Source organism: Salvelinus alpinus, chromosome 37, assembly GCF_045679555.1.
Source record: "Salvelinus alpinus chromosome 37, SLU_Salpinus.1, whole genome shotgun sequence".
NCBI classification, from domain to species: Eukaryota; Metazoa; Chordata; class Actinopteri; order Salmoniformes; family Salmonidae; genus Salvelinus; species Salvelinus alpinus.
The window spans coordinates 6,191,101-6,215,089 of record NC_092122.1 but is presented as its reverse complement, the minus strand read 5'-3'; the positions used below and the strand labels follow the sequence as shown (position 1 = coordinate 6,215,089).

The window sequence follows — 23,989 nt, the reverse complement described above, 5'->3', positions numbered from 1 at the left end:
TGTTTTTTGAATCAAGTTCCATCACAGTCATTCTATGCAGGTTGCGGGTGAATTCAAATCCCAACTGTTGCATATCCTGACTATGTCTGGATTCCAATTGAAATTACACATCCCTTTGCAAGCCAGTAAAATGTGACTTGCAGGCCTGATGTGGCCATTGTGTTAGGGTAAAACTAGGACACTTACTAGGCCAACAATTAAGGCCTATGATATATGGACTGTATTGCCAGAGTTTAATTTGAATAATAACTTTCCCCTAGGAACTCATTTGGTGAAAGCCACAGGCTGTTAGAAGGAAATAATTCAACCACCATGTCTCTGTCACTAAGAAATAGAGTCATGGGTGTTAAGTCTACAATTTACTCAAAAAGAAAAGGCACCCTGGGAAATATGCAAATTAAGCATTACACCATACAGCGTTAAAAGAACACCCACTTTGACGTCCTGTAACACTACAGGTTTTAATTTCTGACACTGAGAAAGTGTAACAGCGTCATCACTTAGCAAAGTGAGCCCAGTTCACTCTAAATCAAATGTTATGTTTTACACTGTAGATGTTGCATATTACACTACAGTTGAATTTTGCAAATGCCACAATCGAGTTCTGGGGAACACTACAACATAGTTAAATCTTTAACACTTTCCAAAGTGTTATTTTAACACCAGTACAGTGGGACTCATATTTTCACTGAAAATAGTGTACATTTGACACTTTCCAAATTAAATGGGGAACACTGCAACGTAGTTATAACTTTAACACTTTCAAAAGTTGTATTTTAACACCAGTACAGTGGGACTTATATGTTCACTGATAATAGTTTACATTTGACACTTTCAGAGTTAAATGTACACCATTGATTTTGCTGTGCATGTTAACATTATGAGTACGAGTGAGTAATATTTCATAGACTGGTACTATATTTTAATTTTATTTATTTAATTAGGCAAGTCAGTTAAGAACAAACTCATATTTACAATGACAGCTTAGGAACAAGGAACAGCCTTGTTCAGGGGCAGAAGAACAGATTTTTACCTTGTCAGCTCGGGGATTCGATCTAGCAACCTTTCGGTTACTAGCCCAACGCTCTAATCACTAGGCTATTGACATCTCTTGGGCTGTAGCAGGGTATACTGAGAACCATATGGCATAGTATTGCTAGGGAACTTCAACTCGCTGTAAGACCAAGTAGACAAAATGCCGCAATCAAAGTCATGACTGGAATGGAACTGTGACTATATGCCTCAGAGAGTCAATAAGTGGATTAGTGGAATAGGCTAAGTATGCTTACATTACAGTTGACTAGGAATGTCATGCTGATAAAATACATTTAGTGAAAATATACAAAATAAAGGGTTTAAATAAAGCATAGGCCTGAATAATTCAATAATATTGCTTTCAGATACATCAAAAGATACATTGTGATCAAAATGAGAGCTTATGATAAGTTATAAGTTATCTCCAAATCTGAGTCTAACTTCTCTTCATGTTAAGACAATTATAGTTGTTTTAGAAACCCAAAGAGAGACACATAAGATGGCTTTAGAAAAGATTTTTAACACGATTCATACTTCCATGAAGACTTTGTTGTGCTGGCAGCACAGAGGGACAGAGCGGCTCAGTTCTGAGCTGCAGCGTAAAGGTCCGTCCGGTTCTGCAGTTCTAATCTCATCTTCCACATGGAGCGCTATGGAACACGACACACACTGGCACTCAACAGTGGTGTGAGTGCGTGTCTGTGTGTGCGGCCATGCGTCCGTGTTTGAGAGAGACATGGAGGGGAGACAGATGAGATGCCAAATGATGTGGACAAATCACATGTTCCAAATCAGCTCTAATTCTTCTGTTCTTATTACAGAGCTGGATCATAACTTGAGATATGTGTGCCTAGGGCGTACTGCGTAGCTAACTCAAACTTTCCATCCATACATTAGACTGAACATATTCACACTGTCTGGGGCGCAAGCAGTTCCCTCAGATCATTTTGTTCGAGTCATTTACCATATTACATGTTACTATGACTACTGTTGACATCCTCTATTAGATTTATAGTCTGATGAAACACCCTGTACTGGTGAATAATCATGACAGAAAAGCAGAAGAGAGAGTGAACATGAAGAGAGACAAGAGAGACTCAGCATGAACACTTCGGGATGCAATGTCCTCAATGGATTCTGTCACAGGAGAAAGGCCTGCTTACAGAAACATGGTACGAGAAGTGAGATCCTGCCTCTATGTTTGTTTCCGTGAACACCCACACACCCACTCACACTCTCTGGAGACAGATACACAGGGCTAAACAGATAGCTATACAGCAGATTAGACCGACATTCATCTGTCTCTCTCCTCTAATCCAAACCGCCGACATTGAAATCAGAAGAGGAGACAAACCACATCAGTGATTCTTTGACATTTAACGCTAGACTAAAACTCATTTGACATTTAAAAGCAACGGCCGAAATAGCAAACAAATCTAATTTGATAGAGAGAGATGGAGAGAGGTCCTGTGGACGTCTTTTTACGAACGTTAAGAGACATCGATCATTTGATCGTCCAGAGGGAGAGGGGGCTCTCTCTCTGCTCATTATGTACGTAGCATTAGGATGACATAACTACACCGTGGGACTTAATGACCAGATGTTGTAGGACGTCATAAGCAACCAGGGGTAAACCAGTCAAACCTGATGGCTACTAGGCAGCTTCTCTGTTATGCATCATCTGCTTGTATCACAGGTCTCTTTAGACGACGTTGCTTTGATAAGGAACATGATTTACAAAGCTAGAGGGGAAAAAGAGTTCTGAAAGGGTTCTGGGTTCTAAACGGAACCATTCATTTGAAGAAGACCCTTTTGGTTCTATAGCATCAGGCGTGTGATCGGCTTCATTCACAGTTCTAAAGAGGTCACGTTGCTTTATTAAGGCAAATTGCCCATATTATAAATAGTATCATAATACACAGTTAATAAAGGTTTTATAAGCAGTAATTGTTTATGAGCATGATTGGATGCAATTGATCCTAACCCAGGTTGCGGTTGAATTGGTTACTGGTTTGACCCAGACACATATGCGTCCACAACACTAGCAGTTGTCTATTCAGTAGAAGACTCCTATTCTATTTTTAATAGTCCTTCTGGCTTTTCATTACGTTTCATTATCTGGTGCTCTAGTCTAGGGCTTTGTTTTCTTTATTCCATGTACATTCTGTCAAGGTTCAAAGGAAACTGCAGTGGACATGCTGCCAAATGCCAATTAACTGTACACCGTGGGTTTAGAGAAGAGTAAACTAGCCTAATTAAGGATGCTGGATCCCATAACAGTACTCAGCAGGCTCACCCAGGCTCACCCACCTTCACCACATCCACATAGGGTAGTTACACTTGCACACACTGTATAGAGATTTAATCTATTGTGTTATTGGACTGTATGTTGGTTTATCCCATGTGTAACTTTGTGTTGTTGTTTTTGTCGCACTGTGTACGATTGTCGTCGGGAGAAGGAGAGGAGGACCAACGTGCAGCGTGGTATGTATCCATAATACTTTTAATCAAGAATAATACACAAACAAAAACAACAAAACGACCAACGAACAGTTCTGACAGGTGCAACAAACGCTAACCAGAAAATAATCACCCACAACTCAAAGTGTGAAAACAGGCTACCTAAATATGGTTCTCAATCAGAGACAACGATAGACAGCTGCCTCTGATTGAGAACCACACACGGCCAAACACAAAGAAATAGACAACATAGAAACCCAGACATAGAATGCCCACCCAAACTCACGCCCTGACCAACCAAAATAGAGACATAAAAAGGATCTCTACGGTCAGGGTGTGTCACACTGCTTTCCTTTATCTTGGCCAGGTCGCCCTTGTAAATGAGAACTTGTTCTCAACTGGCCTACCGGGTTAAATAAAGGTGAAATAAATGACACTGCAACTGTTACAGTCTCACACAGGCTGCTGCAGCCCATTATTAAAGAGAGCATCAACTATCTGTTAATGTCTGCCAAGAGATACTATTATATTATATTAAACTCTGTAGGTCTGATTGACCATGTATTTCTCCTCCTATAGGTTGGCCACAATCTTCTTTTTAAATGGTGAGCCAACATGTTTTCAGCTCTTTTATATCCCTGACTGATCAAAACACCTTTTTATTATGGCTCTCTGTTGTCCCTCTGTAGCAGACATATAGTGAGCAAAATGTTTGGAACATCTCAGTATCAAGTCGCAATACATATAGAATTGTGATTTATCGTGATACATATCGTATCGGCACTTACAGTTGAAGTCGAAAGTTTACATACACCAGTTTTTCACAATTCCTGACATTTATTCAGAGTAAAAATTCCCTGTCTTAGGTCAGTTAGGATAACTACTTTATTTTAAGAATGTGAAATGTCAGAATAATAGTAGAGAGAATGATTTATTTCAGCTTTTATTTCTTTCATCACATTCTCAGTGGGTCAGAAATGTATACATGCACTTAATTAGTATTTGGTAGCATTGCCTTTAAATTGTTTAACTTGGGTCAAACGTTTTGGGTAGTCTTCCACAAGCTTCCCACATTCCTCCTGACAGAGCTGGTGTAACTGAGTCAGGTTTGTAGGCCTCCTGTTATGCAGATGAATGAGGACCCAAAAGCGACGTAATAGTAACAGAGTCTTTATTCCAGTATAAAACAAATAATGATACTCCTGGATATAAATCAATGGAAATCCAAAACAGGAAACTGAAATCCTCTCGTCAATAGAGAGGAACGACTGGAGACGCGACCACAGACTGCAGGTCGCTTCAGGAAGGCACAGGCCGTAGCTGACATAGACACCTGCTCACACGCAGCATCTGAAGAAGGCAAAAGAACACGACAGGGCGGAACAAGACACAGGAACTGCAAACATCAAACAAGAATCCGACAAGGACAGGAGCGGAAAACAGAGGGAGAAATAGGGACTCTAATCAGAGGGCAAAATAGGGGACAGGTGTGAAAGAGTAAATGAGGTCGTAGGGAGAATGAGAAACAGCTGGGAGCATGAACGGAACGATAGAGAGAGAGAAAGAGAAAGAACCTAATAAGACCAGCAGAGGGAAGCACAGGGACAAGACATGATCAAAGACAAAACATGACAGTACCCCCCCACTCACCGAGCGCCTCCTGGCGCACTCGAGGAGGAACCCTGGCGGCAACGAAGGAAATCATCGATCAACGAACGGTCCAGCACGTCCCGAGATGGAACCCAACTCCTCTCCTCAGGACCGTAACCCTCCCAATCCACTAAGTACTGGTGACCACGTCCCCGAGAACGCATGTCCATGATCTTCCGTACCTTGTAAATAGGAGCGCCCTCGACAAGGACGGGGGGGGGGGAGGGAAGACGAACGGGGGCGCGAAGAAAAGGCTTGACACAGGAGACATGGAAGACAGGGTGGACGCGACGAAGATGTTGCGGAAGAAGCAGTCGCACAGCGACAGGATTGACGACCTGAGAGACACGGAACGGACCAATGAACCGCGGAGTCAACTTGCGAGAAGCTGTCGTAAGGGGAAGGTTACGAGTGGAAAGCCACACTCTCTGACCGCGACAATACCTAGGACTCTTAATCCTACGCTTATTGGCGGCTCTCACAGTCTGCGCCCTGTAACGGCAAAGTGCAGACCTGACCCTCCTCCAGGTGCGCTCACAACGTTGGACAAAAGCCTGAGCGGAGGGAACGCTGGACTCGGCGAGCTGGGACGAAAACAGAGGAGGCTGGTAGCCAAGACTACTCTGAAACGGGGACAGCCCGGTAGCAGACGAAGGAAGCGAGTTGTGAGCGTACTCAGCCCAGGGAAGCTGTTCTGCCCAAGACGCAGGGTTTCGAAACGAAAGGCTGCGTAAAATGCGACCAATCGACTGATTGGCCCTTTCTGCTTGACCGTTAGACTGGGGATGAAACCCGGAAGAGAGACTGACGGAAGCACCAATCAAACGACAGAACTCCCTCCAAAACTGTGACGTGAATTGCGGACCTCTGTCTGAAACGGCGTCTAACGGGAGGCCATGAATTCTGAACACATTCTCAATGATGATTTGTGCCGTCTCCTTAGCGGAAGGAAGCTTAGCGAGGGGAATGAAATGTGCCGCCTTAGAGAACCTATCGATAACCGTAAGAATCACAGTCTTCCCCGCAGACGAAGGCAGACCGGTAATAAAGTCTAAGGCGATGTGAGACCATGGTCGAGAAGGAATGGGAAGCGGTCTGAGACGACCGGCAGGAGGAGAGTTACCTGACTTAGTCTGCGCGCAGTCCGAACAAGCAGCCACGAAACGACGCGTGTCCCGCTCCTGAGTAGGCCACCAAAACCGCTGGCGAATAGAAGCAAGCGTACCCCGAACGCCGGGGTGGCCAGCTAACTTGGCAGAGTGAGCCCACTGAAGAACAGCCAGACGAGTAGAGACAGGAACGAACAGAAGGTTACTAGGACAAGCGCGCGGCGACGCAGTGTGAGTGAGTGCTTGCTTTACCTGTCTCTCAATTCCCCAGACAGTCAACCCGACAACACGCCCTTCAGGGAGAATCCCCTCGGGGTCGGTAGAAGCCACAGAAGAACTAAAGAGACGGGATAAGGCATCAGGCTTGGTGTTCTTATTTCCCGGACGATAGGAAATCACGAACTCGAAACGAGCGAAAAACAACGCCCAACGAGCTTGACGTGCATTAAGTCGTTTGGCCGAACGGATGTACTCAAGGTTCTTATGGTCAGTCCAAACGACAAAAGGGACGGTCGCCCCCTCCAACCACTGTCGCCATTCGCCTATGGCTAAGCGGATGGCGAGCAGTTCGCGGTTACCCACATCATAGTTGCGTTCCGATGGCGACAGGCGATGAGAAAAGTAAGCGCAAGGATGGACCTTATCGTCAGACTGGAAGCGCTGAGACAGAATGGCTCCCACGCCCACCTCTGAAGCGTCAACCTCGACAATGAATTGTTTAGTGACGTCAGGAGTAACAAGGATAGGAGCGGATGTAAAACGCTTCTTGAGGAGATCAAAAGCTCCCTGGGCGGAACCGGACCACTTAAAGCAAGTCTTGACAGAAGTCAGAGCGGTGAGAGGGGCAGCCACTTGACCGAAATTACGAATGAAACGCCGATAGAAATTAGCGAAACCGAGAAAACGCTGCAACTCGACACGTGACTTAGGGACGGGCCAATCGCTGACAGCCTGGACCTTAGCGGGATCCATCTGAATGCCTTCAGCGGAAATAACAGAACCGAGAAAAGTGACAGAGGAGACATGAAAGGCGCACTTCTCAGCCTTCACGTAGAGACAATTCTCTAAAAGGCGCTGGAGTACACGTCGAACGTGCTGAACATGAATCTCGAGTGACGGTGAAAAAATCAGGATATCGTCAAGGTAAACGAAAACAAAAATGTTCAGCATGTCTCTCAGTACATCATTAACTAATGCCTGAAAGACAGCTGGAGCATTAGCGAGACCGAACGGCAGAACCCGGTATTCAAAATGCCCTAACGGAGTGTTAAACGCCGTTTTCCACTCGTCCCCCTCTCTGATGCGTACGAGATGGTAAGCGTTACGAAGGTCCAACTTAGTAAAGCACCTGGCTCCCTGCAAAATCTCGAAGGCTGACGACATAAGGGGAAGCGGATAACGATTCTTAACCGTTATGTCATTCAGCCCTCGATAATCCACGCAGGGGCGCAGAGTACCGTCCTTCTTCTTAACAAAGAAAAATCCCGCTCCGGCGGGAGAGGAAGAAGGCACCACGGTACCGGCGTCGAGAGAAACAGACAGATAATCCTCGAGAGCCTTACGTTCGGGAGCCGACAGAGAGTATAGTCTACCCCGAGGGGGAGTGGTCCCCGGAAGGAGATCAATACAACAATCATACGACCGGTGAGGAGGAAGGGAGCTGGCTCTGGACCGACTGAAGACCGTGCGCAGATCATGATATTCCTCCGGCACTCCTGTCAAATCACCAGGTTCCTCCTGAGTAGAGGGGACAGAAGACACAGGAGGGATAGCAGACATTAAACACTTCACATGACAAGAAACGTTCCAGGATAGAATAGAATTACTAGACCAATTAATAGAAGGATTATGACATACTAGCCAGGGATGACCCAAAACAACAGGTGTAAAAGGTGAACGAAAAATCAAAAAGGAAATGGTCTCACTGTGGTTACCAGATACTGTGAGGGTTAAAGGTAGTGTCTCACATCTGATACTGGGGAGAAGACTACCATCTAAGGCGAACATGGGCGTGGGCTTCCCTAACTGTCTGAGAGGAATGTCATGTTTCCGAGCCCATGCTTCGTCCATAAAACAACCCTCAGCCCCTGAGTCTATCAAGGCACTGCAGGAAGCAGCCGAACCGGTCCAGCGTAGATGGACCGACAAGGTAGTACAGGATCTTGATGGAGAGACCTGAGTAGTAGCGCTCACCAGTAGCCCTCCGCTTACTGATGAGCTCTGGCTTTTACTGGACATGACATGACAAAATGTCCAGCAGAACCGCAATAGAGGCAAAGGCGGTTGGTGATTCTCCGTTCCCTCTCCTTAGTCGAGATGCGAATACCTCCCAGCTGCATGGGCTCAGTCTCTGAGCCGGTGGGAGGAGATGGTTGAGATGCGGAGAGGGGAAGCACCGTTAACGCGAGCTCTCTTCCACGAGCTCGATGACGAAGATCTATCCGTCGTTCTATGCGGATGGCGAGTGCAATCAAAGAGTCCACGCTGGAAGGAACCTCCCGGGAGAGAATCTCATCCTTAACCTCAGCGTGAAGTCCCTCCAGAAAACGAGCGAGCAACGCCGGCTCGTTCCAGTCACTGGAGGCAGCAAGAGTGCGAAACTCTATAGAGTAATCCGTTATGGATCGATCACCTTGACATAGGGAAGCCAGGGCCCTGGAAGCCTCCTTCCCAAAAACTGAACGATCAAAAACCCGTATCATCTCCTCTTTAAAGTTCTGATAATCGTTAGAACACTCAGCCCTTGCCTCCCAGATAGCTGTGCCCCACTCCCGAGCCCGACCAGTAAGGAGTGATATGACGTAAGCGATCCGAGCTCTCTCTCTTGAGTACGTGTTGGGCTGGAGAGAGAACACAATATCACACTGGGTGAGAAAGGAGCGACACTCAGTGGGCTGCCCAGAGTAACATGGTGGGTTATTAACCCTAGGTTCCGGAGACTCGGAAGACCAGGAAGTAGCTGGTGGCACGAGACGAAGACTCTGAAACTGTCCAGAGAGATCGGAGACCTGAGCGGCCAGGGTCTCAACGGCATGACGAGCAGCAAACAATTCCTGCTCGTGTCTGCCGAGCATAGCTCCCTGGAACTCGACGGCAGTGTTGAGAGAATCCGTAGTCGCTGGGTCCATTCTTGGTCGGATTCTTCTGTTATGCAGATGAATGAGGACCCAAAAGCGACGTAATAGTAACAGAGTCTTTATTCCAGTATAAAACAAATAATGATACTCCTGGATATAAATCAATGGAAATCCAAAACAGGAAACTGAAATCCTCTCGTCAATAGAGAGGAACGACTGGAGACGCGACCACAGACTGCAGGTCGCTTCAGGAAGGCACAGGCCGTAGCTGACATAGACACCTGCTCACACGCAGCATCTGAAGAAGGCAAAAGAACACGACAGGGCGGAACAAGACACAGGAACTGCAAACATCAAACAAGAATCCGACAAGGACAGGAGCGGAAAACAGAGGGAGAAATAGGGACTCTAATCAGAGGGCAAAATAGGGGACAGGTGTGAAAGAGTAAATGAGGTCGTAGGGAGAATGAGAAACAGCTGGGAGCATGAACGGAACGATAGAGAGAGAGAAAGAGAAAGAACCTAATAAGACCAGCAGAGGGAAGCACAGGGACAAGACATGATCAAAGACAAAACATGACACCTCCTTGCTCGCACACACTTTTTCAGTTCTACCCACACATTTTCTATGGGATTGAGGTCAGGGCTTTGTGATGGCCACTCCAATACCTTGACTTTGTTGTCCTTAGGACATTTTGCCACAACTTTGGAAGAATGCTTGGGGTCATTGTCCATTTGGAAGACCCATTTGCAACCAAGCTTTAACTTCCTGACTGATGTCTTGAGATATTGCTTCAATATATCCACATAATTTCCCCCCCTCATGATGCCATCTATTTTGTGAAGTGCACCAGTCCCTCCTGCAGAAACATGCTACCACCACCGTGCTTCATGGTTGGGATGGTGTTCTTCAGCTTGCAAGCATCTCCCTTTTTTCTCCAAATATAACGATGGTCATTATGGCCAAACAGTTCTATTTTTGTTTCATCAGACCAGAGGACATTTCTCCAAAAAGTACGATCTTTGTCCCCATGTGCAGTTGCAAACCGTAGTCTGGCTTTTTTATGACGGTTTTGGAGCAGTGGCTTCTTCCTTGCTAAGTGGCCTTTCAGGTTATGTCGATATAGGACTCGTTTTACTGTTGATATAGATACTTTTGTACCTGTTTCTGGCCAGCATCTTCACAAGGTCCTTTGCTGTTGTTCTGGGATTGATTTGCACTTTTCACACCAAAGTACGTTAATCTCTAGGAGACAGAACGCGTCTCCTTCCTGAGCAGTATGACGGCTGCGTGGTCCCATGGTGTTTATACTTGCGTACTATTGTTTGTACAGATGAACATGGTACCTTCAGGCATTTGGAAAGGATGAACCAGACTTGTGGAGGTCTACAATTTTTTTCTAATATCTTTTGATTTTCCCATGATGTCAAGCAAAGAGACACTGAGTTTGAAGGTAGGCCTTGAAATACATCCACAGGTACACCTCCAATTGACTCAAATGATGTCAATTAGCCTAACAGAAGCTTCTAAAGTCATGACATCATTTTCTGGAATTTTTCAAGCTGTTTAAAGGCAGAGTCAACATAGTGTATGTAAACTTCTGTCCCACTGGAATTGTGATACAGTGAATTATGAAAGTGAAAGTTAAATAATATGTCTGTAAAGAATTGTTGGAAAAATGTGCCAAAACTATAGTTTGTTAACAAGAAATTTAAGTCTATGTAAACTTCCGACTTCAACTGTATGTATCGTTATAGTATCGTATCGTGAGGTCCCTGGCAATTCCCAGCCCTATAGGAGAACCATTTTTGGTTCCAGGTAGAACCTTTCTTGGTTCCACGTAGAACCCTTTTGGGTTCCATGTAGAACCATCTGTGGAAAGGGTTCTACATGGAACCCAACGGGGTTCTACTTGGAATCCAAAAAGGGGTTCTTCAAAGGGTTCTCCGATGGGGACAGCCAGAGACCCCTTGTAGGTTCTAGATAGAGAGTGCACCATCGCGTGCTGTTACTTCATACATCCCAATCACGCCCATTGAGATAACAGTGTGGAAGATCAATTTTTCACATTCATTCAATAACACTCTAGGGTCGTCCCATGTCATTTCAGCAAGCCATGTAAGATTGTTCTGAAATCGTTTACGTAGTTAGAAACAGATAACATGAGCAATCCTTCAACACTATTTTGTTGAAATATTACTTGATATCTGAGAAATGAAGCTAGTTGATTGCACCCAAATCAATTCAACATGAATTCAATATTCAATACATATACTTAACATTCAATTTGGACCAAACTTTTTTCATACAATGAGTAAGACATGAGAAATTCAAAGAACTTGTCATACGCCCGCCACGGACCCGCCACGGACCCGCCACGGACCCCCCCACACCCCACGACAATCCCACCACAACAAGGAGTATACAGTATCCGTTCGTCTGACAAGTAGTTGCGGCTCTGAGTATTGTTTCTTCATCCTATGTAATGTATTGTCAGTGAATTTGGTGATGCTTTTTTTTCTTCCTCCCCTGTTCAGAGAATTTAGTCATTGAAGTTGTTCGGTTTATGTCCCATCCTACATCCTGATATTACCAGGTTCTGACCATTAGATGGTGATGTTTCAAATGCTACATTTGTTTCAAATTCAATGCAAGTCAGTGTTAGTCAATGCATTTTCACGCTTCATTTCCAAATCATCTAGAAGTAACATCGTTGAGCTACAAAATACTTTTTTGATACATTAGCATGATTTAATAATATAGATACCATTGACTTGCATTGGATTTGTGCCACAAATGCTACAAATGCAGCATTTTAAACAGTGGACAACAAAACCAAAGCATGGTTTGCTGTCATACTTTGTCCATAGACTGCTTACAGGGTAAGGAAACCAGTATATAATTTTGTAAATGTAATTTTGTAATTTGGGTGAACTATCCCTTTAACATTGAGGGGGAGGATTCTTTAAAAATAAAATCACCTAATAGCAGGAACAGCGCCATCTAGAGGTCAGAACTTGGTAATACCAGGATGTAGGATGGGATGTAACAACGTCAATTAATAATTTATCTAAACAGGGGAAAAAACATTATCAAATTAACTGGGAATACATTACATAGAATGAAGAAGCAATACTCCAAGCCGCAGCTCCATGCTACTTGTCAGATACTATGTATTCGTTGTTGGGGTGTGGGATCTGTGGGTGGCTTCAAACAGTTTCATTGGATTCCTCGTGTCTAACTCATTGTAAGAAAAAAGTTTGGTCCAAATCAGATAATTTTTGAATATTATATGAATCATATACATTTAAATGGCCAAATTTGGATGTAATCAGATGTAATTAGCTTAATTTCTCTGAGATAAAATTATATTTCAACAAAATAATGTTGCAGGAATGGTAATCGTATCTCTTTCTAACTACAGAAACAATTTCAGAACAATCTGAAATGGTGGGTGTCGAAATGCTTGTGCTTTTTGAGGTGGAACGACACTCTTGCCCTGCCCATCGATGGTGTTACAACCATCTCATTTAGATACATAACAGGGCAACATTATCCACAGTGATCCACTGATCAGCATCAGCGTTAGGATGAGATCTTCTCTGACGGTGGAACTAACAGACTCTGTGTGCTCGCAGAGCCTCGCACGTACACCAACCCTGTCCATGTCCACCAAGCACTGAGAGAAATAAAGAGAGCCTGCCCTATAGTGCTGCTGGCTCTGATCAATGGGTATTATGTCATTACCACACTGCTGCTTATGAACTCTCCCTGGGCTCTCCTGATCAGGGTTGGGGTCAGTTCCGTTTTCAATTCAGTCAATCATCCATTGCTTTTTATGACGATTGTTCCACTTTCTGAACCGGTCCGACTGAATTGAAAACTAACCCCAGCCATGCCCACTACCCATGGCCAAAACTTGACCCTGACACTGGCATACACCACAGCTGTTACTTTACAATGAGTTCCTAATGTACTGTTCTGCACTGTTCATATCTAGGCTAATTACCGTAATCTAATCTACAGTAAATATATATATCTTCTTTTTTTTAACATATGGCATGGTGTGAATGTGTTGATTGTATCCAAACAGTCAAATTGGTGATAGTCTTGCATGCAGATGGATGTGTCTATTTGTGAGACACATGATGAGTGCCTTATGCTGTTTATGCGTGTGTGTGTGTGTGTGTGTGTGTGTGTGTGTGTGTGTGTGTGTGTGTGTGTGTGTGTGTGTGTGTGTGTGTGTGTGTGTGTGTGTGTGTGTGTGTGTGTGTGTGTGGCCAACTCCTGTATGGTGGCCTGGCATATTGTGGAACAGATGGCTTAGAGATGTGCTCCCTCCTACTTTTCCCTCCAAATCATTTCCCCCATAATTCCCAATTCCCATAAAACCCCATAGCAAAACTGTCCATCTCTTAGATGCTTCTTTTAGATCACAGATAATGACTCAGCCAAGGGATTAGAAGAAACGGAAAAAGCAGATGGCAGATATCAAATCTCAAATCTCTCAAAAGCACTTCCTCTTTCTTCTCCATCTAATCTTTGACCAGAAAACCATCCACGAAACCGACCCTATTGTCAGTGTTCATGCCAGGGAAACAGTAGATAGACAAGACAACCTTATAAAGGATCAATACTAAGGCTTTCAACATCAAGTTAAAGGCTCTCAATGGCATGTCCAAATGCCATCAGAAACACTCGGTTAACAGCCTACAAATGAGTCCACTTGAAATATCAAGTGACATGCTTCTATCAAAATGAAGAAGTTCACCAAATGTTAAAAATCTCTTCATTATAAATGAACAGTGTAATTTCTCCAAATACACAGTCCTGAGACGTGCCAGGTGGAGAGGCATTTGGGATGAACATTTTAAGTTCACCATGGTCCCTGTCTTTATTTGTTTGCTAGTGTCAAATATGGCACCGTTGAGTGAATGCATAATAGCATCAAATATAGAGACTACAGTAGCCAGTTACTGACATGGGCTGTGCACACTCCAGTAAAAACCGCTGATAATGCGTATCACACATACATCATTGCACTTATCAAAATCTATAAATATTCTTCTTCCTTACCTATCTGGCAGAAAACCAGGAGCTGCGCAATGGAAATCAGCACTCTGGATACAGTCAGTTCCATAGTCTCCGATTCAGCGCCAAACTGAATTTTAAATGCAAAAAAAGAATTGTAGCTAAACAATCTGAATTTCTGGCGCGGGCGCTTATGATGCTACACTCGCTTCATACCGCCGATGTCGGCGCTCCGGTCCTCCTGCCTCTCTTCCCTCCCTGTCTTTCGCTCTCTGCTTGGAGGAAACGGAGTGGCTCCACTCTCTCACGTACAACACTGGCTGGATATGGAGAGGGGGATTTGGTATGCGCGCCGCCCACTACTCACACAGGCGCAGCGGGAGGGGAAAACGGATTGTTGAACATACTCTCTGAATGGTGATATGAAATGACTACTGACTGGCCAGTGATAAAAGGGAAACGTGCACATTCAGAAGGCAAAACTTTTATTTTTGTGAGCTCACAAAGACGAAATGCCAATTTAGTGCCTAATGCAACTACACTAAGAAGTTGGGATTTAAATGAAATAGAGCCAATCAGCATAATTGCATGATGGATAAGTAAAGACAGGATAATGTCTAGGGGCCTACTAAAACAGCTGGGAGAAGAGTAGGGCTGTTCCATCATTTACCAATAATAAGGGCCTACGGCCGTGCCACTATTCATCTGAATAAACCTTTGTGAAATTGTTGTTCACAAACACTTCAATATTCCTATAGGAATCCAGATCTCAAGTCTCATTATATTTCTCCTCTGCAGAGTATGAAGCTGAGGGTTGGCCCCATGTGAGACCTCTATTACTGTTTCTCTTATTATATGGTGCTGGGCAACATGATCTTATAGTCACAACGAAGGCTCACGTTCTCCGTGGCCGACGTGAGTAAGACATTTAAGCATGTTAACCCTCGCAAGGCTTCCGGTCCAGACAGCATCCCTAGCCGCGTTCTCAGAGCATGCGCAGACCAGCTGGCTGGAGTGTTTACGGACATATTCAATCTCTCCCTATCGCAGTCTGTTGATCCCACTTCAAGATGTTCACCATTGTTCCTGTACCCAAGAAAGCGAAGGTAACTAAATTAATGACTATTGCTTCGTAGCACTCACTTCTGTCATCATGAAGTGTTTTGAGAGGCTAGTTAAGGACCATATCACCACCACCTTACCTGACACCCTAGACCCACTACAATTTGCGTACCGCCTCCATCCACGGATAACACAATCGCTATCACACTGCACACTGCCCTATCCCATCTGGACAAGAGGAATACCCATGTAAGAATGCTGTTCATTGACTACAGCTCAGCCTTCAAGACCATAGTGCTCTCCAAGGTCATCACTATGGTCGGGGCCCTGGATCTGAACCCCATCCTGTGCAACTGGGTCATGGACTACCTGACGGGCCGTCCCCAGGTGGTGAATGTAGGCAACAACACCTCCACCACGCTGGTTCTCAACACAGGGGCCCCAACAAGGGTGTGTTGACCTGTACTCCCTGTTCACCCATGACAAATCAATCATCAAGTTTGCTGACGACACTAGGCCTGATTACCAACAACGAAGAGACAGCCTATAGCAGGGTTCCTCAATTGGCCGGAGAAATAGGCCCACTGTCACACACTGTTCTGTTTCACCTGTCGTTGTGCTTGTCTCCACCCCCCTCCAGGTGTCGCCCATCTTCCTCATTATCCCCAGTGTATTTATACCTGTGTTCTCTGTCTGTTGCCAGTTCGTTTTGTTCGTCAAGCCTACCAGGGGTTTCCCCCTTGCTCCTGTCTGTTTCTAGTTCCTGTTTTCTAGTTTTCCGGGAGGACAATTCTGCCTGCCCTGACCCTGAGCCTGCCTGCCATTCTGTACCGTGTCACACCACCGTGGATTATTGACCTCTGCCTGCTCTGACCCCGAGACTGCCTGCCGTTCTGTACCGTGTCACACCACCCTGGATTATTGACCTCTGCCTGCTCTGACCCCGAGACTGCCTGCCGTTCTGTACCTTTTGGACTCTGTTCTGGATTACTGACCTCTGCCTGCCCTTGACCTGTCGTTTGCCTGCCTCCTGTTCTAGTAATAAACTTTTGTTACTTTGACATTGTCTGCATCTGGGTCTGCCCTGAAACATGATACCTGTGGCTGAATCAAGTTGATGATCCCTGGCCTACAGGGAGGAGGTGAGGGCCCTGGCGGAGTGGTGCCAGGAAAATAACCTCTCCCTCAACATCAACAAAACAAAGGAGGCTGCAGTGGAGAGAATTTAAGAAGGCGCCGCAGTGGAGATGGTGAAAAGCTTCATGTTCCTCAGACAACCTGAAATGGTCCAGCGGCAACTGCTCCGTCCGCAACCGCAGGGCACTTTAATAATGTTTACATACTGTTTTACACACTTCATATGTATATACTGTATTCTAGTCAAGGCTGATCCTTTATACAGTTGAAGTCGGAAGTTTACATACACTTAGGTTGGAGTCATTAAAACTTGTTTTTCCACCACTCCACAAATTTCTTGTGAACAAACTATGGTTTTGGCAAGTCGGTTAGAACATCTACTTTGTGCATGACACAAGTCATTTTTCCAACAATTGTTTACCGACATATTATTTCCCTGTATCACAATTCCAGTAGCTCATACGTTTACATACACTAAGTTGACTGTGCCTTTAAACAGCTTGAAAAATTCCAGAAAATTATGTCATGACTTTAGAAGCTTCTGTTAGGCTAATTTACATAATTTGAGTCAATTGGAGGTGTACCTGTGGATGTATTTCAAGGCCTACCTTCAAACTCGGTGCCTCTTTGCTTGACATCATAGGAAAATCAAAAGAAATCAGCCAAGACCTCAGAAAAAAAGTGTAGACCTCCACAAGTCTGGTTCATCCTTGGGAGCAATTTCCAAATGCTTGAAGGTACCACGTGCATCTGTACAAACAATAGTACGCAAGTATAAACACCATGGGACCACACAGCCGTCATACCGCTCAGGAAGGAGACGTGTTCTGTCTCTTAGAGATGAATGTACTTTGGTGCGAAAAGTGCAAATCAATCCCAGAACAACAGCAAAGGACCTTGTGAAGATGCTGGCCAGAAACAGGTACAAAAGTATCTATATCCACAGTAAAACGAGTCCTATATCGACATAACCTGAAAGGCCGCTTAGCAAGGAAGAAGCCACTGCTCCAAAACCACCATAAAAAAAGCCAGACTACAGTTTGCAACTGCACATGGGGACAAAGGTCGTACTTTTTGGAGAAATGTCCTCTGGTCTGATGAAACAAAGAAATACCTGTTTGGCCATAATGACCATCGTTATGTTTGGAGGACAAGGGGGAGGCTTGCAAGCCGAAGAACACCATCCCAACCGTGATGCACGGGGTTGGCAGCATCATGTTGTGGGGGTGCTTTTCTGCAGGAGGGACTGGTGCACTTCACAAAATAGATGGCATCATCAGGGAGGAAAATTATGTAGATATATTGAAGCAACATCTCAAGGCATCAGTCAGGAAGTTAAAGCTTGGTCACAAATGGGTCTTCCAAATGGACAATGACCCCAAGCATACTTCCAAAGTTGTGGCAAAATGCCTCAAGGACAATAAAGTCATGGTATTGGAGTGGCCATCACAAAGCCTTTACCTCAATTCAATAGACAATTTGTGGCCAGAACTGAAAAAGCGTGTGCGAGCAAGGAGGCCTACAAACCTGACTCAGTTACACCAGCTCTGTCAGGAGGAATGGGTCAAAATTCACCCAACTTATTGTGGGAAGCTTGTGGAAGGCTACCCAAAACGTTTGACCCAGGTTAAACAATTTAAAGGCAATGCTACCAAATACTAATTGAGTGTATGTAACATTTAACATAACATTTAAGTCATTTAGCAGACGCTCTTATCCAGAGCGACTTACAAGTTGACTTCTGACCCACTGGGAATGTGATGAAAGAAATAAAAGCTGAAATAAAACATTCTCTCTACTATTATTCTGACATTTCACATTCTTAAAATAAAGTGGTGATCCTAACTGACCTAAAACAGGGAATTGTTACTGGGATTAAATGTCAGGAATTGTGAAAAACTGAGTTCAAATGTATTTGGCTAAGGTTTATGTAAACTTCCGACTTCAACTGTAACTACTGCTGTACACACCTTTGCTATTAATTTACTGTCCATACTGTCTATATATTTATATTATGGACTCAACATTGTTCGTTATGATATTTCTTAATTTCTTATTTGAATTTTGGGGATTTGTGTGTATTGTCTTATATTGTTAGGTATTACGGCACTGTTGGAGCTAGAAACATAAGCATTTCGATGCACCTGCGACAGCATCGGAAAAATATGTGTACACAACAAATTACGTTCGATTTGATTTAGATGTTTGGTCGACTGAGGAGGTTTGGCCGAGAGCCTCTTCTCACAATGTGCACCCTTGGATACTTCCACTCTAATCCGGAGGCAGGACTTAAACACACAATAACATGCTCCTCCACAGCTCCATCTTGTTTTCCCCTTGCATAAATTAACACCATTTAACAGGGGATTATCTTTAATTAATGCAGGAAGGAAATGGATTTCACTTGTTGCACCAAATTTTTTCAGGGTGCTCAATACAATGTTGTTTTGCTTCTTGAGTTCCGCTGCTTTGTTTGTGTGCTTGTGTGTGTGTGTGCCTTTGTGTGTGTGTGTGTGTGTGTGTGTGTGTGTGTGTGTGTGTGTGTGTGTGTGTGTGTGTGTGTGTGCATCTGTGCTTGGCTTGTGAGTGAACCTGTGGCTTTGTGGAAGCAACCTGTTGCTAGTTAAGACTTCCCGCTTGGCAGAGAGGAGAGTAGAGCAACAGAGTGAGCTTCTAGGCGGGTCAGTTTAGTCCTTCCTCTCTCTGCATAGGGAGAGAATAGCAGTGAAATTACAGACAGCAAAAAGACAACATTCTGTTTTGATGGAGAATAAAGCTGTATTGTATATGAGACACTCAAAGACACAGGTGCTGCAGCGGTAGGGAGTGAAAACCGTAGACCGTATAAAACACATGAGCGAGATCACATCCTGGATCCATATCAAACCAACCCTGAACAAGGCAGTTAACCCACTGTTCCCCGGTAGGCCGTCGTTGTAAATAAGAATTTGTTCTGAACTGACTTGCCTAGTTAAATATTTTTTTTAAATTACGATAGGTATGGGACAGTACTGTGTCGGATTGTCAACAGAAGCCATTACTACAAAAATGGAGATAGGGAGGAGGACCAGAGCTATTGGTCAATGAATAGTCTCTCCTCATCAGCCCTTTGTGGGGCTAATCGATTTAAGAACACATAAAGGACTTAGTAGAAGAGCATCAATAAAGGGAGTGGATGTGGGATAAGAACCCATTACCGTGTAAATCTTTGGCTACTGGTAAACACAGCATTGTTACGACCAGAGAAAGCTCTACTTTGCAGCTAGGTGTTTGGTTACTTCTGAGGGAGTGTCTGTACTCGGTGGCTGGCGTCTGGAGTCAGTCTGGGTGAGAAGGGCCCTGGGATGGGATCAGTAACTGAGGGAATATAAAACACACAGGCCAGTGTTAGAGAGAGGACAATGGTAGAACACTGCTATCTCCCTAGCTGACCTCACCGCACCTGCGATACAGTTACCTGTGATAAACAAACACACAAACCATGGGAGAGAAAGAGGGACACAAACAGCCAGACTAACATAAGACTGTTTGTCAACGAAGAGGATTCCCCCTGGATTTGACCAGCCTAGGCGTCGGCGGTTTCTTGTTTAGTTACTACCAGTATTCTGCTAATCAATGTCAAGCCTTCAGTAAAGCACAGCATCATATCTTCCCTACTGTATGCATTCAGTGCTTCTTCCTGTTACACGCATAGAAGCATTAGTAGTAAAAGTCAGCTACTCAGACTTGAATTTGACACGGTTCTGTTGGGTCTTTTTAGTGTCCTCCGTCTGTAACAATGGCTTCCCATGGTATCTTCCTCTCTTCCTCTGCCTTCATGGCCTCTAAGAAAACCTGAATCTTCTCTCTCCCTGCTGATGTTGTTTCCTCAACTGCCTCAGCCCTGTTTCCATGACACCCTGGTAGGTTGTAGCCGAATGTCAACATCATTGACAGCCAACTGTCGTGTCTGAAGTTCAATATTCCCGGACACCCCGTTGCATAACCTCAACGGATCAATGCCTGTCTCAGCCACTCACAGCTAGGTGTGCGTGCTAGCTGGCAACAGCACACACCCCTCGCTGTCAACTCATTGTACGTGGCTGCACACATACACATAAACACACACACACACACACCTCGCTGTCTGTCTTCTCTGTCTGTGGCTGTGCTGCTCACTGGCTGGCTGCACACGGCAAAGTCCTCTCAGGCGATGCCATTTTTGATTGAGTTATGTAACCTTACCAAAAAGCGTGATTAAACTCTTTTCAACTACAGGATAAGTCAATACAGCGCTTTTGCTATACTCCATCACCGCTCTAACTCAAGGAGGCAGGAGGGAGCACTACATCTGTACAAAACCCTCTAAAAGCCCCCACAGACTCAGTCTGCTTCCTGTAACGGGCCTTCAGTTAGTCATAACCAGCCTTCATGTAACCAGCCTTCAGTTAGTCATACACCAGAGAGATGTCTGACTGAGAAAAGACATTAACCTCACGGTGACAGTCCAGTCCCTCTGTGTGGGTCTTTGTCCTCCCCTACAGCTCCCTCAGTGGAACAGAGAGCTGCCAGAGGGCTGAGACAACAACCAGTGGGACAGGCAGCCACAGAGACAGCAGCCAGAGTGGAGCAACCGTCTGTGAATCAACAGCAGCAGAAGCAACACAGAGCTCCTTCAGTCATCCTCAAAGGCCCTCGTGTGGCATTCCAGCCAGTCCCTCTCATGTGAAATCAGGCTTCCGTGAGCCCAGAGAGAGGAGAGCGGTGCGTGGCAAGGCTTTCATCTGGACCGCAGAACCAGAGAGTAGCAAGTCAGTACTAGTCAACCCTCCTGTCTCCACCTCCCTCTATGGGTAAAACAGAGACCGGAGACAACCAGACCCCTGGTCCACTAACACAGAAAGAACACACACACACAGGCACGTATGCATGAACATATTTTCACATAAAACTGAGGGAAGAACCAAGCCTGTGGTGTGCTTTATCAAGAGGCAGCAGGAGATGCATAGGCCTCTCATATGATGAGCTATCAATCATATTTCCCTGCTCTGCTGGTGATCCAGAGCCTGGTAAAAAACTTTAACCTTTAAGCTTTACATGTTCAGTGATATGCATATGGACTTACTCTAGTGTTTGCTAAGTCCTAACGCTGTATGAAAGCCAATAGCCAGTCAGCAGGAGGTCCAGGGTTTCCTAGCAACGGGCTAATAGAAGGGTAAGGCCATGTCAAACCAGTATGACCCTCACGCAGCTGGAGAACAGGCAAGCACACTGCAATATCCCTCAACAATTTGCTGAAGAGCTAGACCGACACATACAGCCTGAACTTTGACATTAAGATATATTGAAATGAGGAGGAATGCATAGCCTTTCTATGATCTTGATTCTTCTTAATTCCTAAGACATTAAAGCCCTTCTGCTCTAGTGCCGTGCGTTATTAATGGCATACTGTAGTATTCAGCGATTCTCTTTTTTAAAGCAGCTCTCCTTTTTTCTTCAGGTGTCACATCTCACAAAGGACTTCCTGGGAACTCACAGTGAGCCTCTGACTCAATGACATTCCTCTCCAACAATAGCCCTCTGAGTATCTCTTATACCCTGGCTAAGAGCTGCATGCAAGGTTTAGAGCTACTAACTTACATGAAGCTCTAGCAGCAACGGTCAGAGAGAGTGTGTGTGTGTGTGTGTGTGTGTGTGTGTGTGTGTGTGTGTGTGTGTGTGTGTGTGTGTGTGTGTGTGTGTGTGTGTGTGTGTGTGTGTGTGTGTGTGTGTGTGTGTGTGTGTGTGTGTGTGTGTGTGTGTGTGTGTGTGTGTGTGTGTGTGTGTGTGTGTGCATCTGAGTGAGAGACAGAGAGAGAGAGACAGAGAGAGAGAGAGAGAGAAGGCGGCAGGGAATCCAAGTGCCATTTGGCACTGCTTGCCATTTCGCATGCCTTATTTCTTGGATGTTTGCAGTTCTTACAGTTACTGCTCCAGAGAGAAGGCAGAACCAACAACAAAGCAGGAGCTGCAGAATAATTGTTCTGCAGGAATTAGATGTTTTGCAGCTGGGTGATTCTGCAATCAAAATGTGGTCTCGAATGTGTTTTGAGAATTTTTGTGAGTTGAGAGTTTACTTCAGTGTGTGGGATTGCAGCCTTCCTCAGTCTGACACCCTGAAATGGATTGTTGCTGGGCTCCATGGAAACAAGGCACCAGGCAGGCCTATTATATCCACTCTCAGAGCAAGGGCAGTGTTCCGTAAAAGCACCCGTGTGCCTATTCCCTCCTCCCCTCATCCTTTATTCTGTCAGTTCCCATCCATGAAAGACTGACCAACTGCACTTTGCCCTAAATTATTTGTTTTGCATATGACCTGCAGTGGCCAACAGTGTTGTCTTTGATTTGACAATACTGTCGAACCTGGAGGGCCAATGTAACTTTAGGCACAGAATCAATCAATCAAATGCATTTTTATAAAGCCATTTTTACATCGGCAGACACCCAGCCTAAAACCCCAAAGAGAAAGCAATGCAGAGGCAGAAGCACCGTGGAGAAACTCAGTAGAGGGCAGGAATGTAGGAAGAAACCTAGAGAGGAACCAGGCTCCGAGGGGTTGCCAGTCCTCTGGCTGTACCCGGTCGAGATTTAAGAGTGCAGTGCCTTCAGAAAGTATTCACACCCCTTGACTTCATCCAAATGTTCTCAACGATCTTAACAAAATACTCCGCAATGTCAAAGAGGAAGAAAAATTCTAACATTTGTAAAAAATATAAAATAAAACACTAATATATCTTGATTAGATAAGTATTTAACCCCTTGAGTCAATACATGTTAGCGATTTTTGCGTAAGTCTCTAAAAGCTTTCCACACCTGGATTGTGCAACAGTTGCCCTTTATTCTTTTTTAAATTCTTCAAGCTCTGTGAAATTTGTTGTTGATCATTGCTAGACAACCATTTTCAGGTCTTGCCATAGATTTTCAAGGAGATTTAAGTCAAAACTGTAACTCGCCACTCAGGAACATTTACTGTCTTCTTGGTAAGCAACGCCAGTGTAGATTTGGCCTTGTGTTTTAGTTTATTGACCTGCTGAAATGTGAATTAATCTCCCAGAGTCTGGTGGAAAGCAGTTTTCCTTATTTTTTTTATCCTGAAAAGCTCCCCAGTCCTTAACGATTACAAGCATACCCATAACATGACGCAGCCACCACTATGCTTGAATATGGAGAGTGGTACTCAGTTATGTGTTGTGTTGTGATTTGCATTTGCCCCAAACATGACACTTTGTGTTCAAAACAAAAGTGAATTGATTTGCCACGTGTAACGGATGTGAAATGGCTAGCTAGTCAGCGGGTACGCGCTAGTAGCGTTTCAATCAGTTACGTCACTTGCTCTGAAACCTATTAGTAGTGTTGCCCCTTGCGCTGCAAGGGCCGTGGCCTTTGTGGAGCGATGGGTAACGATGCTT

At 44.7% G+C, this 23,989-nt stretch overlaps 1 protein-coding gene across 4 annotated transcripts in view; it reads right to left on the bottom strand.

The window, feature by feature from the left end:
- ptprz1b (protein tyrosine phosphatase receptor type Z1b) overlaps window positions 1-14,663 on the bottom strand; it is a 61,443-nt gene extending 46,780 nt beyond the window's left edge. For all 4 annotated transcript variants that reach the window (XM_071386558.1, XM_071386559.1, XM_071386560.1 and 1 more), the window contains exon 1: window positions 14,409-14,663. In XM_071386558.1, coding sequence (XP_071242659.1) covers window positions 14,409-14,472 — 64 coding nt within the window. In that variant the 5' untranslated portion in view covers window positions 14,473-14,663. The remainder of the gene's footprint in view (window positions 1-14,408) is intronic.
- Window positions 14,664-23,989: the final 9,326 nt, after the last annotated feature.